The sequence below is a fragment of the Pelobates fuscus genome, chromosome 1 (assembly GCF_036172605.1).
Source record: "Pelobates fuscus isolate aPelFus1 chromosome 1, aPelFus1.pri, whole genome shotgun sequence".
Lineage (NCBI taxonomy): Eukaryota > Metazoa > Chordata > Amphibia > Anura > Pelobatidae > Pelobates > Pelobates fuscus.
The window spans coordinates 88858477-88872672 of NC_086317.1; the positions used below are offsets into that span (position 1 = coordinate 88858477).

Below are 14196 nucleotides of genomic sequence, written 5' to 3' on the forward strand. Positions count from 1 at the left end.
GGGTGGCAACTCCCACTACTCTTAACCCTGCAAGTGTAATTATTGCAGTTTTTTTTATAAACTGCAATAATTACATTGCAGGGTTAACTCCACCTCTAGTGGCCGTCTATTAGACAGCCACTAGAGGTCACTTCCTGGGTTCTAGCACAGGAAACCTGTGCTAGAGCGTCGCTGGACGTCCTCACGCTGTGTGAGGACCTCCAGCGTCGCTCAAAACCCCATAGGAAAGCATTGAAATTATTTTTCAATGCTTTCCTATGGGGAGACGTAATGCGCATGCGCGGCATTGCCGCGCATGCGCATTAGGTCCCCTCGGCCGGTGGGCGAGATCAGTCTCGCCCACCGTCCGACGCAATGAAGAGGAGGAGCGTCGCGGAGGCGGAGACAGCGACGAGGGACATCGCCGCTGCCTCAGGTAAGTCACTGAAGGGGTTTTCACCCCTTCAGTAACCGGGGATTGGGGGGTGGGAGGGAGAGGGACCCTCCAGTGCCAGGAAAACGGATCATTTTCCTGGCACTGGAGTTTCCCTTTAACCTGGTTACACCCCCACAACTGGTCTTGTTACGTCCATTTTTGTTTAGCTCAGTGAAGCTAAAATCAAGAGACAGGCAATTGCCTTGGAAAGACTTCTCACTGAGCTGCATTTTAGAATGCCACAGAAATTCGAGGCGAAGGATGTAGAGGGTGGATTGCAAAGGCTGCATACAAGATATCTGCAGCTTTTACAAGCTGTTTTTAGATATACCGCCAATGTAGTAATTAAATGCATGCTTGTTTTCATTAAAGGCCATAGGTACTAAACAGTGATGTTTTTTATTGTGCAGTGGAGTGTTCCCTTTAAAGCATGTGTCAAACCTGGACCAGAAAAAATAAAATAAAAAAGTGAAGTGTTTATCCTCAAATTAAATAATTCTGCTGAACACTAATATCTAATACAAATATATTTCCTTTATTAATTCATAATTAAACATAAATTATATATTTGCATTAGATTTTGGTGTGCAGCAGAATTATTTAATTTGTTACATTGTTGTGCTGCTTTGGACAGCAGGTTTTCATGCCGCACCCGTCTCATTAGTATTCACTGCTGTTAGAAGTCTGGTTTTTATATTTAGGTGTTTCCCTAAATAATAAAAACACATGTGTTTAACCTCATACAGACATCACATCCCTGCATTAGGAGATTAAAGGATATTTAATTCGACTGTCACTTTAATAAACGTAGCGACCCCAATATACTAAGACAGGCAAACTATTGCATGAATCTAATAAATAAGTAAAGAAACAGAGAATAATACAAACCCCAGAGTGGAAAGGCTGAAGTCTGTTGCCCAGGTCATCTGTGGGTTGTCCAAAAGGTTTAAGTGCCGCCCCTGGTTCATACATGGAGAATGCCTGACGATCTCTCCGGTGAGCTGCAGGCAACTGGTGCTCTGTCCGCTCTGGATTTGCTGGAGGAGGTGGAGAAGGGCCTGTCTGATGTCGAATCTGTGAGTTCTCGGATTGCAGCTTGTGAATCTGTAGAAATGGTACATTAAGAGTATAAGTTACTCTATTGAGGATTACTTGCACATAACTTGAATATAATGAAGTTAGGCAATAGTAAACCCCTACTTGATATATATATATATATATATATATATATAAAAGCAGGGGGCTGCACTCACCTGAACATGCATAAATGGGGTGCTGCTGGGGTCAATTTATATAATATACAAGATCCAGCGCACTCACTTATCCACTAAACGGCAACTTCAATGTTCACAGATTTTTTTCTTTTTTTTTTTTTAAACATCTAATCTAGGCAAAAATTACATTGACGTTGTGGCAGGCTTATGCAATGTATGATTATATACTGTAACTAATCCCATTATTTTTGCCTATATTAGGTGTGTTTAAAACCACCTAATTCTTGCAGATGGTATAGCTGCCCATTTGTCTTGGCAAATTGCCTCCAGGTCATGCAAAGTCTTTGGTCATCTTGAATGAACGCACGTTTGAGATCTCACCAGAGTGGCTCGATGATATTAAGGTCAGTAGACTGTGATGGACACTCCAGTACCTTCACCTTTTTCTGCTGTAACCACTGTGTCCACTTGGCCTTGTGCTTGGGGTCATTGTCATGCTGGAAAATCCAAGAGCGTTCCATGTGCAGAAGAATGCAAATTGTCTGCCAGTATCTTCCGATATGTAGCATTCATCTTGCCATCAATTTTTACAAGATTCTCTGTGCCTTTAGATCTCCCCATTTCCCCCCTCCCCAAACATCAGTGAGCCACCACCATACTTCACAATGGGGATAGTATACTTTTTACTATAGGCCTTGTTGACCCCTCTCCAAACATAGCGCTTATGGTTGTGACCATAAAGCTCTATTTTGGTCTCGTCACTCTAAATTACAGTGTGCCAGAAGCTGTGAAGCATGTAAAGGTGCTCTCGGGCATATTGTAACTGGGCTTTTTTGTGGCATTGATGCAGTAAAGGCTATTTTTCTGGCAACTCGACCATGCAGCTAATTTCTGTTCAAGTATTGTCATATTATGCTCATTGAAACAACCACACTGTCTTTTTTTCAGAGCAGCCTGTATTTCTCCTGAGGTTACCTGTGTGTTTTTCTTGGTATCCCGAACAATTCTTCTGGCAGTTGTGGCTGAAATCTTTCTTGGTCTACCTGACCGTAGCTTGGTATCAAGAGATCCCCACATTTTCCACTTCTTAATAAGAGATTGAACAGTACTGGCTGGCATTTTCAAGACATTGGATATCTTTTTATATCCTTTTCCATCTTTATAAAGTTCCATTACCTTGTTAAGCAGGACTACAGTTCTTTTCTGCTCCCAATGGCTCAGTATCTAGCCTGCTCAGTGCATCCATGTGAGAGCTAACAAACTCATTGACTATTTATATGCAGACACTAACTGCAATTTAAAAAGCCACAGGTGTGGGAAAGTAACCTTTAATTGCCATTTTAACCTGGTGTGTCACCTCGTTTGTCTAACAAGGCCATACATTCACGGGTATGTAAACTTTTGATCAGGGCCATTTGAGTGATTTCTGTTATCATTATGATTTAAAAAAGAGCCAAACAACTATGTGATATGAAATGGCTTCATATGATCACTATCCTTCAATAAAATATATTTTCTGCATGATCAGTAAATATTTCCGCCAGGGTATGCAAACTTTTGAGCACAAATATTAAATATATATATATATATTCACCAAGAGCTATATGAAATAATACAAAATATTAGGCATCATCAGAGAAAGTGCACAGGGCCTCAAACATATAATATACTTTTCAGCAGGCCTACACTATCTGGGAGTAGGAGTACTTGGCCAAATCACAAATCACCATAGAAGCATCAAGTAGTGAGATTAGGGAACATTTCAATATGTTTTGCTTGAAGTTATTCTGTGTCCACAAATGCAAATAACAATTTTGGATTTACATGCCCCAATTGTGTTAAACCAAAGTCTGTTAGACAAGTGACCATATATGTACCTCTCTCTGGAGTCGTCGCAGCTCCTCACTTAAATTGCTATTCACTTTCATCAGTTGCTGCACCTTGGCATCAGATGTTGCAAGGGCTTTCTTTACCTCCAGGTACTCCTGCAGGGTGATAGGGCCATCAGATAAGTCTGAGGAGTCCATGCTCTATACAGAGAGTAGAGAAGAAGAGCGAAAAAAAAAAAAAAAAACACCCACAAGAGAAATGACAAGTCAGAGAACACCAATCACTTAGAACTTGACACAGTCAGAATTTTTTTTACAAACTATCTGAATTAGCTTCAATTAGCTCCAAATATCCGACATGCTTAGCCAATTAATTCTTCAACTCATTGTTGGAGCTCTATGCTCATCATTCTCCACCAAACATTCCTAGCTGAGAAAGACATGAAATACAGTTTACAACAGCTTGGGAATCTACTACACTTTTACCTTTCCTGACCTATTCATCATCAATTTGCTTGAATGCACAAACATTCAACCAGAACAAAACATGCAAACTGCAACAGCATGAGACAAATATCCCATTCTCTAGTGTCCACATACAAAGCTACAGGAAACGTTGGTTATTATATACGTGCATCTTTATCCCCAACTCTCACATATTAGTCCTTATTTTATTTTAAAGGGACACTATTAGTCACCTGAACAACTTAAGCTTAATGAAGCAGTTTTGGTGTATAGAACATGCCCCTGCAGCCTCACTGCTCAATCCTCTGCCATTTAGGAGTTAAATCCCTTTGTTTATGAACCCTAGTCACACCTCTCTGCATGTGACTTGCACAGCCTTCCATAAACACTTCCTGTAAAGAGAGCCCTATTTAGGCTTTCTTTATTGCAAGTTCTGTTTAATTAAGATTTTCTTATCCCCTGCTATGTTAGTAGCTTTGCTAGACCCAGCAAGAGCCTCCTGTATGTGATTAAAGTTTAATTTCTAGATTGACATACAAATATGTAAGGTAAATTACATCTGTTTAAAAGTGAAACCAGTTTTTTTTTTCATGCAGGCTCTGTCAATCATAGCCAGGGGAGGTGTGGCTAGGGCTGCATAAACAGAAACAAAGTGAATTAACTCCTAAATGACAGGGAATGGAGCAGGGGAATGATCTATACACTAAAACTGCTTTATTTAGCTAAAGTAATTTTAGGTGACTATACTGTTCCTTTAATAATTTATTTTAGTAATAAGGCATTTTAACTGTCACCAACTATTTGTACTGATTTTCATGGCATATTTATCCAAAAGTTCCACTGTCAAATCATCACTGGTTATATCTGTAGAATAGAAGTTAATGACACTAATGGTCAACTATTCTAGAACTGAACTAATATTACTGAGGGCTGAATGGTATTCCAAAGTCCATTGAAACAGCACCAGTAACATACTATTGGAGGTCTGACCCATATTTCTGATGTCCCCACTGCAGCACAAAGGAAAAGGCATGTCATAGTTCTTTACTGACAGACTGAAACAAATGTCCACTATAAAACAGCATATACCTAAGAGAATGGGCCCCATGTTGCCACGTTAAACAGGGGTCACAACTGTAGTAAGTCTGATATGCAACATCTTACATAATGGGCTTACAAATACATATATTGCTTCATAAGTATGGATAGGAGCCTGCTTGAGCTGTAACTGCACAACATTCTTTTTAAAGTGTCACAGGGGAAATATTACTTCATTGTTGTGGGAAACCAACATTTTCATATCAGCTACTTATCTCACCCGGGCTCTGTTGTTCCTGGAATTCCAAAGCACTTCTTGATCCGTGTCCTCATCAGATGCTACACTGTCATAGTCATGCTGGTCATCACAGTCATTGGCATTCCTCAAAGTATAGTCTAGGTTGTCTGTAGAACAATTTATGCTGGTTACCATAGGCTCTATGAATTCTACACATTGCTCTCCCCAGATCAGTCTTCCTAGCTCTTACGTTATTTATTTTTTTGTTCACATGTATGGATTACTATGTGCTCGGAATAAAAGATATGAGAGGTTCTCCCTTTTGACAATAAAGACCATTCCTAACCTTAAAAAACATTCAGCAAACATATACTAAAGTCAAGGAACAATCAGTGCTGAACATTTATATAATACACTTAAAAAGATTTCTTAATAAATTACTTATATGCGCTATGAGGGGCCAAGGAGGAATTGACCGTCTTTATTAATAAATACAAAATAATTAAAAAAAAAAAATAAATTACCAATATAAAATTCAAGTTAACATGATTCAGCTGATCATTTCTGATATGCAAAAAAACAAAGTTGTGTGTTTTATTCTGCTAGAAAATTATTTTAGTAATTACTACAATTCACCAGTAATTACTACAATGATAGTCAAATCATTTTGACAAAAAGCAGGTTCTCTAGGCAACCAATACCCATCCCATCCGCATCTGCCAAGATAATGTGGAGGTATACATTCAAATTGATCAAATCCTAGATAACACAGAGGTTTCAATACAAATATATCCTTGGATGGCAACGGCAGGCTCTGAGAACTCCAGATAAAGAAATAAGCAGTTGTGCTTATATTTTTTGTTTGTTTGTTTTTTGGTGGAGGAACATGTATCTCAAAACCCACTAACTGTCTGTGAGAATCAAACAAAATGAAGGTATGAATAATTGTAGTAATTGATCACATTGTGCCCTATAGTCCATTTATGCTATCATGAAGTGGCAAACGAAGATTATATATATAAAAAAGAAAATATCAAATAAGACAAGGTCCTTAACGAGATCAGTTTAGTTCTTACAGTTTAAATTGGAACTTAAACTAAATTAAAAGTTTAATAGAACAAGACTATTAAAAGAAATAAAAAAAATCTATACTACATTTTCTAAGAATACTTTTTCTACTTACATTACACATCTGTCCAATGGCAAAAGATACAAACAAAACTTAGTCACATGCAGAACAATGAACAACAATTAAACAAAATATGGGAAAAACTCACAGAACAGTTAAAGAAAACACAGGAAATGGATATAAAAGTCATATGAGACAAGATGTTCATTCAGGGAATGAATATAGGAAATAAGGTCATTATATCTCAGAATTAGGAACAAAAACAAACAAAACAAAAACATTTAATGGACAAAGTCACTGAAAGTCCTACAAATGTCATCTCTTAACATGTAGCGTTGGTCACAAGCATGTGTGTATGTGTGTCTCTCTCTCTTTCTCAAAGAGAACTGGAGATAGGTTGTGCTTGATTAATTTTAAAACCCATTGAACATACAGACATAGTAACTACAATGAATAATCTAAAATATTTTGTAACAAGGTATAAACAATCAAAAATGGCAAGATCCTTTCTGAATCTGTACACACACACAGCTGTAAGGACTAACCTGTGGAGATCACAGAGGTCTTGCCCTGCTGCCGTCTCTTGGCTTCACTGAGGATATCTATTATCAAAGTGGCAAACTCCCGTGCATTGAATCGTGCCAGCTTCTGACGTCCCTGCCAGACAGATGTATGGAGCCAGGTTAGAAAAAGAACTCACTACAGATACAATGAATCAAGTGTAAAGAGTTTATCATGTTAATCAGAACATGTTAAAATAAAAAAATAAAAAAGTGGTTTTTTTGGGTTTTTTTATCGAAAAAACATTAAACAATAAATTGGCCAAGTTAAGAGTACTTCTTATTATAGCTTAAACTGCTTTCTGGGTGAACCAGTAACAGCGGAAAATTACATCTTCAATTAGATGCTTTGCAGAATGTCTCTTTATGCAAAATGCTTCTCTCTGACACATCGTGGGAGATGTATCTAAGTGTTCTGAAACGGTCTTATTATTGGTCTCTAATCTGTTCAATTTATTAAAGTGTTCTAAAAAATGGTATACAAGTGTTGATGTTTCTCTACCTAAATTCTGCAGATTTTCATAGAAATAACCATTTTAAAGTGGCTAAATTTTTTTTTTACAAAAATAGTGAAATAGAGGTGGAAAAAAGTGACAAAGATTTGACAAATCAGTTGAGTTAGAAATAAAAATAATAATAATAATAATAATAAGTTGTACATTCAAAAATGCCAGTTACGGTGTAAATGAAGCAACATATGACAAAAAAATTAAAATTTAATAAACTGCTCAAAAAAAAGTTAAAAAATAAACTAAACCAAAAGATGCAAAGCAGTCAGCAATAGTTTAATAAATCTCCCCCTTTAAACATTCTCCATTTTGATACAAAGGATTTTGGGCTAATTTAGCAATGAGTGGCAACTTAAAATACCAGACACACTTGCACTAAATCGTCAGGCACATCATTAATGTGAAATAATGGACATTACTAGTGGTAGTTTAATCTACCGTATAATTACTTTTTACTATACATTTTATGTGGGGATTCTTAAGAGTTCCTTTTAATCATAATTTTACATTCAAATTGCAACTCTCAAACAAACAGCGACCTATGAAAAGTCAGATTTTTAGGTGAATTATCCTATGCCGTACCTCCTAAAATTAAGAGGTAAGTCAGTAAGTCAGATGTAGCTCTAAAAGGCCTGTTCTAAAAGCTTACCAGGATGGCCACTGGGGAATCCCAAACACACACCGGCACATACAAATACAGATACACACATATACACACACACACACACACACATAGATCACACTGTGTGTTAAGGTGTGTATGTGTGTGCCACAATGTGCCAATGTGTATTTGTGTGTCAGATACATACACACACAGATACACATTGACACATAAACACAGATACACACACCTTGACACACAGACACATAGCGGCACATACAAAAAAAAAAGTTTATGTAATGTTTTGTTTTTTTTAATGGGAGGGCTACGATGTTGATACACTATGTCAAAGGATTCCAAGGGACAAATTAATTGGGAACCCCTGCGCTAGAGGATAACAAATATGCTCTGCTAGTCCCGCAACTTACATTTTTTTCACTAAAGTGAGAATTCTAACATAATTTGACAACTTTTACATTTTATTAGAATTCTCACTTTAGTAACCCTGACTGTGTCATTCAACAATAGGTATATGGGCAAACACAGCTCACTCTGTCACACTTTAGATCTCCTGCCTGCATTTGTGTAGGTTAATTTAGCATTAGCCTGATATTTAATTATAGCTATACAGGATCTATATACAGGATATACAGGATCTATATGAACCAAATGCCCAGCCACAAAGAGCAGAATTATTATTATTATTTTTTTTTTTTTAAGTGTGAGGTGGACATCAAAGTGCTGATCAACTCAACTTTGTAAAATATCGTCACCAGGGCTCGAGTCCTGCAGGAACGCGTGGTAACGGCGTTCCTGCACTTTTTTTAGAGCAGGAACGCCATTCCCGTTTGTGGTCCTGCAGGCACTCAGGGGGCGGCAAAAAATGCCGCCCCCAAATGCCCCTGTGTTCCCCCTGTCATGGGGGGCCCAAGAGGTGGCCTAAAGGCCACCTGAAGGACCCCCCCCCCCGGCCGGCTCTGGTCTCGCTGTCAGACGCGGCGAGGGAGCTGTGTTCTCTCTGCTCCCTCTCGCCGCGCGCCGTTTTCTGATGCTGGGAGCCGGAATATGACGTAATTTCCGGCTCCCGGCATCAGTAGACAGCCCGAGCGGCGAGAGGGAGCAGAGAGAACACAGCTCCCTCGCCGCGTCTGACAGCGAGACAAGAGCCGTCCGGGGGGGGGGGGGGGGGGGGAGTCCTTCAGGTGGCCTTTAGGCCACCTCTTGGGCCCCCCATGACAGGGGGAACACAGGGGCATTTGGGGGCGGCATTTTTTGCCGCCCCCTGAGTGCCTGCAGGACCACAAACGGGAATGGCGTTCCTGCTCTAAAAAAAGTGCAAGAGCCGGCCGCACTGAAGCCCCACTGGACCCCAGGGACAGGTCCACGCCAGCTCTCCAGGTAGGGATTTTTAAATTTTAAAAAAATATACAAATAATTCTTGTGTATATGTGTGTGTGTTGTGTGTCTGGGAGTGTATGTGTGTGTGTGTGGGAGTTTGTGTGTCTGTGAGTGTATGTATGTGTATGTGTGTGTGTCTGGGAGTGTATGTATGTGTATTTGTGTGTCTGTGAGTGTATGTGTGTGTGTGTGTGTGTCTGGGAGTGTGTGTGTGTCTGTGAGAGTATGTGTGTCTATCTGTGAATTTTGTGTGTGTGTGTCTGTGTTTGTGTGTGTCTTTGTGTGTCTGTAAGTGTATGTGTGCACCTGAGTGTGTGTGTACGTTTTTATACAAGTTTTTGAGTTTTTTTGGTGGTGGGGTGGGGGTGGAACTCGAGTGAGTTCCCAGACTTTATTCCCCAGGACTTGACCCCAGATCGTCACTATGGGCAGTGAAATCTAATCTTTAGGAGTCCCGCATCTTGAGGGCTAGAGGCTCCTACTGATCCTTTCTTCTCTGCCCAGACGAGAACATGCAAGGGCCTTCTGCCTTGTTCCCGGCTACACCTAATATTGTCCATCCTACAGATAGATGCTCTAGGGGTCTTTACAGAACGTTAGCAGCCAAAAGGCTAAGTGTACACTCTACCTACCAAAAGTGTCATCTTCTGGCTTAAAACCTTTGGACTTTAACTGTGATATTTCTGGCAAGAATGCTAGCAACAAACAGCTGTTATGACATTCTTGGTTTATTTATGGTTAATACATGTCTTTCAAGATACCAACAGAGACACTAATAAATTATGCAAATGAACAATGAAAGCTCCAAGCTGCATGCACAGACCAGGTGACCTAACCATTGGCTTACCTGGTTCCTTGTGGCAGAGTACTCTGGATTAACAGGTAGGAAAGGTACTGCACTACGCTCAGTCACCAAAGTGCTGTGATTCTGGGTTGTCAGCCAGACTGCAAGAGAAAAGCAGAGTATGAAAATGTTATTCCCTAATGAGACAACAGCTTCTTCTTCAATCCTGGGCTGTATGATCCTATCTGGAACCTTTACATTAACTTTAACTCCTGTATGTCTTTTATTATTATTATGCGGTTTTACAATTCGAAGCATCATATAATTGGTTGCCATAAATAGAGCAAATATGAATTATGTTCATTATTACTGTGTGTTAAGTCCGTATAGCCAACTCAATACTGTGCAATGTCTGGACTCTGGTGGCAGGCTGAAGCTGTTGTAAGTTTTATCCAACAATGGCAGCAGAAATGGGTTGCCCGGTCCCGTAATTTTAAGTGTCGTGGTTGAAAGATGGCATTGCTTGTCTCTGTTTATTGCTATATAGTTTTCCAGTAAAAAAAAATAAAAAAATAATAAAAAATAAAAAAAGCATATGTGGCTGTATATTTGTGCCATATTTACATTTTTCGTTAATGAATTTTATTAATCAAGTTAATCAAACTTATTTAAGCAGAGATAACATGTACTTTTTCACAGCAAAACATTTTATAAAATGGGGGGTGTGGCTTGGATGTAGAGCTGTATGGACAGCTGAGCTGAGAGCTCTGGTCACCACGCCCCCCAAAAAAGCCTTTGGCAAACAAATTCAGCACTTGTACCTTATACTGGAGGTTACCCCACAACTTCTAAACATGAGAGCATCACAAGAGAAGAACCACAAAAAAGAAGTTGCTGTTGATTTTCTATTCCCAGCATCCCACTGCACACAGACAATCTCCCAAGATGGCGCCTGAATAAGTCCTGGAGGCCCTCCTCATAACCACAACAATGCAGCTACTGACTCCTCCATCTCATGCTCGGATGCCATAGTCCCCATTGTCTCAAATGCAATAAGACAACTTACCTAGCCCACAAAACTGAGAAATGCACAGCAAATTTATTAAATCGAGGTCTATGCCTCATCTGTCACACTCTAATTACACAGGTGAGGTCTAATGTCAGAAAGATTGAGGGTTGATCATATGGGGGCCTGATGCAAATGCTTACAAAAATTCCCCCTTTTCTAGGTGTCCCGCTCCCTTTCCAGGCAGGACCTCCCACTTTGTGTCACCAAGAACATGATTGAAATACCCCTTTAGCTCCACTCACACCTGTCCTTACTTCTTATTTTACAATGTTTGGAGGTATTACTCTACAGATGGTGGTCTCAAGACACACTCCTACACATTTTTTTTTATACATCAGTAGTGACATATTTGTGGACCAAAAAAAAAAATATCCCAAATGAAACTGGAAGATAAACTGATTGAAGAGGGAAAAGTATAGTAAGGCATATTTTGGCGCACACACAAGGGAATAAAATAGCAAAAGCTTCAGAAAACAAGCCTAATGTTGAGCATGGCACTATTTGTACATAGCACAAAAACGCCTCATTTGCATTCTGTGCCTTTGCTATGCCTGGACTAAACAGGATTGTAATGTCATTTGCTAGATTCCAAACACACATTTTATAAGAACACGATGCATCCCGTGAGGAAAAACGCTCATCACAATTACAGACAACGTTTTTATTCAGTGGTGTAATTTCCAGAGACGTGACAAGTACAAGTAATAGTGCTTTCAGCTAAAATGTAAGACATGTGGTAATTAAAATGTGCTCTCCTACGTGTTAGACACTAAAGTCCTTCTATCAGAAAATAAACATTAAACATCAATATATCTAAAAACAGGGCTCTATATCTCTCCTTCTGCATTGCCTCTCCCTGCTGATGTAATTTTCTACCATTATTCCTGCTACTTCTATATCTGCTTCTGATAATAAACTGTTGGGAATAATACACTTTGCCTATACTGACCCAAGGCTCAAGCTACAGATGACAGGATGTTAAGTCTGTTTAAAATTGGTTAACATGTCAGCTATTTGAAATAATATACTTTATCTATATCCAATGCTTAGTGAATATACCCCTAGACAATTAAGAGCTGTAGAATATCATGTAACAGATAATAGGTGTTATCTAGTAGACAGCCACTAGAGGTGGAGTTAACCCTGCAAGGTAATTATTGCAGTTTATAAAAGACTGCAATAATTACACTGGCAAGGTTAAGAGTAGTGGGAGTTGGCACCCAGATCACTCCAATGGGCAGAAGTGGTCTGGGTGCCTACAGTGTACCTTTAAACGCTCAGACGTCACTTTGAACCTTACCTTGTCTTGTATCTTTCATTGGGGCTACTCGCCATATGGTTTGGGAACGAGGAGAAATACAGAGTTGCAAATTGATATAAAAGGCCATGGCAAGGGAAAAGGCCTGACAGAGAAAATTCCTCACTGCCATAAACGAAAAATCCCCAACTCGACTTATACTCGAGTCAATGTCTGTATTATGGCAACTTACATTGCCATAATACAGACAATGGGGCTGTGTAGGAGGGGGGGCTGGCAGAGAGCTGTTACTTACCTCTCCTGCAAGCTCCCTCCTCCTCCGCGCCGGTCCGGTCAGCTCCTCTGTCAGCTCCCAGTGTAAGTCTCGCAAGAGCCGCGGGGTCATAGCGCGGCCGCGAGACTTACTCAGGGACTTGCAGAGGGAGCTGACCGGACCGGCGCGGAGGAGGAGGGAGCTGACAGGAGCTGCAGGAGAGGTAAGTAACAGCTCTCTGCCAGCCCCCCTCCTACACAGTGCCCATCCACTGGACCACCAGGGAGTGAGAGCCCCCCTCCCTGGCCAGCTAACAAGCAGGGAGGGGGGACGAAAAAAAAAAATAAAAAAAAATATAAATAATAATTAAATATTAAAGGACCACTCTAGTGCCAGGAAAACATACTCGTTTTCCTGGCACTAGAGTGATCCTGAGGGTGCCCCCACCCTCAGGGACCCCCTCCCGCCCGGCTCTGGAAAGGGGTAAGGCGTTAAAACTTACCTTTTTCCAGCGGTGGGCGGAGAGCTCTCCTCCTCCGATCCTCCTCTTCTCCTCCCCGTCGGCTGAATGCGCACGCGCGGCAAGAGCTGCGCGCGCATTCAGCCGGTCACATAGGAAAGCATTCATAATGCTTTCCTATGGACGCTTGCGTGCTCTCACTGTGATTTTCACAGTGAGAATCACGCAAGCACCTCTAGCAGCTGTCAATGAGACAGCCACTAGAGGATTAGGGGGAAGGCTTAACCCATTCACAAACATAGCAGTTTCTCTGAAACTGCTATGTTTATGAAAAAATGGGTTAACCCTAGCTGGATCTGGCACCCAGACCACTTCATTAAGCTGAAGTGGTCTGGGTGCCTAGAGTGGTCCTTTAATAATAAAAAAAGAAATTACTACTAAAACAAACAAAAAATAATATTACAAGAATAATTTAAAAAATAATAATAAAAATGCCCACCCCCACCAAGGCTCTGCAACACACTCTGCATCACACACACGCACTGCATTCATTATATACACACACTGTAAATAAATATTCAATTAATATAATTTTTTTTAGGATCTAATTTTATTTAGAAATGTACCAGTAGCTGCTGCATTTCCCACCCTAGTCTTATACTCGAGTCAATAAGTTTTCCCAGTTTTTTGGGGTAAAATTAGGGGCTTCGGCTTATATTCGGGTCGGCTTATACTCGAGTATATATGGTATTTGTTTTATGTAGAAACTGCAAGTCTAGATTACTCTGCTACAGACATCAGCATCACACCAACCTTGGTAGCCTTTTTCTTTTAATTATTCCCTGGTTTTATAATCATACAACATTTAATAAAGGCTGTGTTTAAATATTCACTTTTTCTTTTTTTTTTTTCTTCAGTATTTCTACACCAATATATCTTATTTAAATGTATTTATTAATTTGCTGTGGCTTTGTGC

The 14196-nt window shown here is 39.9% G+C and overlaps 2 protein-coding genes across 5 annotated transcripts in view; one reads left to right on the forward strand and one right to left on the reverse strand.

The window, feature by feature from the left end:
* TP53I13 (tumor protein p53 inducible protein 13) overlaps positions 1 to 2033 on the forward strand; it is a 34975-nt gene extending 32942 nt beyond the window's left edge. Inside the window, exon 9 of the mRNA XM_063450011.1 lies at positions 1920 to 2033. Within this exon, the coding sequence (XP_063306081.1) occupies positions 1920 to 1990 (71 nt within the window). The 3' untranslated portion in view covers positions 1991 to 2033. The remainder of the gene's footprint in view (positions 1 to 1919) is intronic.
* Positions 1 to 14196, reverse strand: part of GIT1 (GIT ArfGAP 1) — a 164080-nt gene that overhangs the window by 13962 nt on the left and 135922 nt on the right. For 3 of the 4 annotated variants that reach the window (XM_063450008.1, XM_063450006.1, XM_063450005.1), the window contains 5 exons: positions 10244 to 10341; positions 6874 to 6985; positions 5242 to 5366; positions 3507 to 3659; positions 1304 to 1519 (listed from right to left, as the gene is read on the reverse strand). In XM_063450008.1, coding sequence (XP_063306078.1) covers positions 1304 to 1519; positions 3507 to 3659; positions 5242 to 5366; positions 6874 to 6985; positions 10244 to 10341 — 704 coding nt within the window. The remainder of the gene's footprint in view (positions 1 to 1303; positions 1520 to 3506; positions 3660 to 5241; positions 5367 to 6873; positions 6986 to 10243; positions 10342 to 14196) is intronic. The other variant, XM_063450007.1, reaches the window with a different exon arrangement.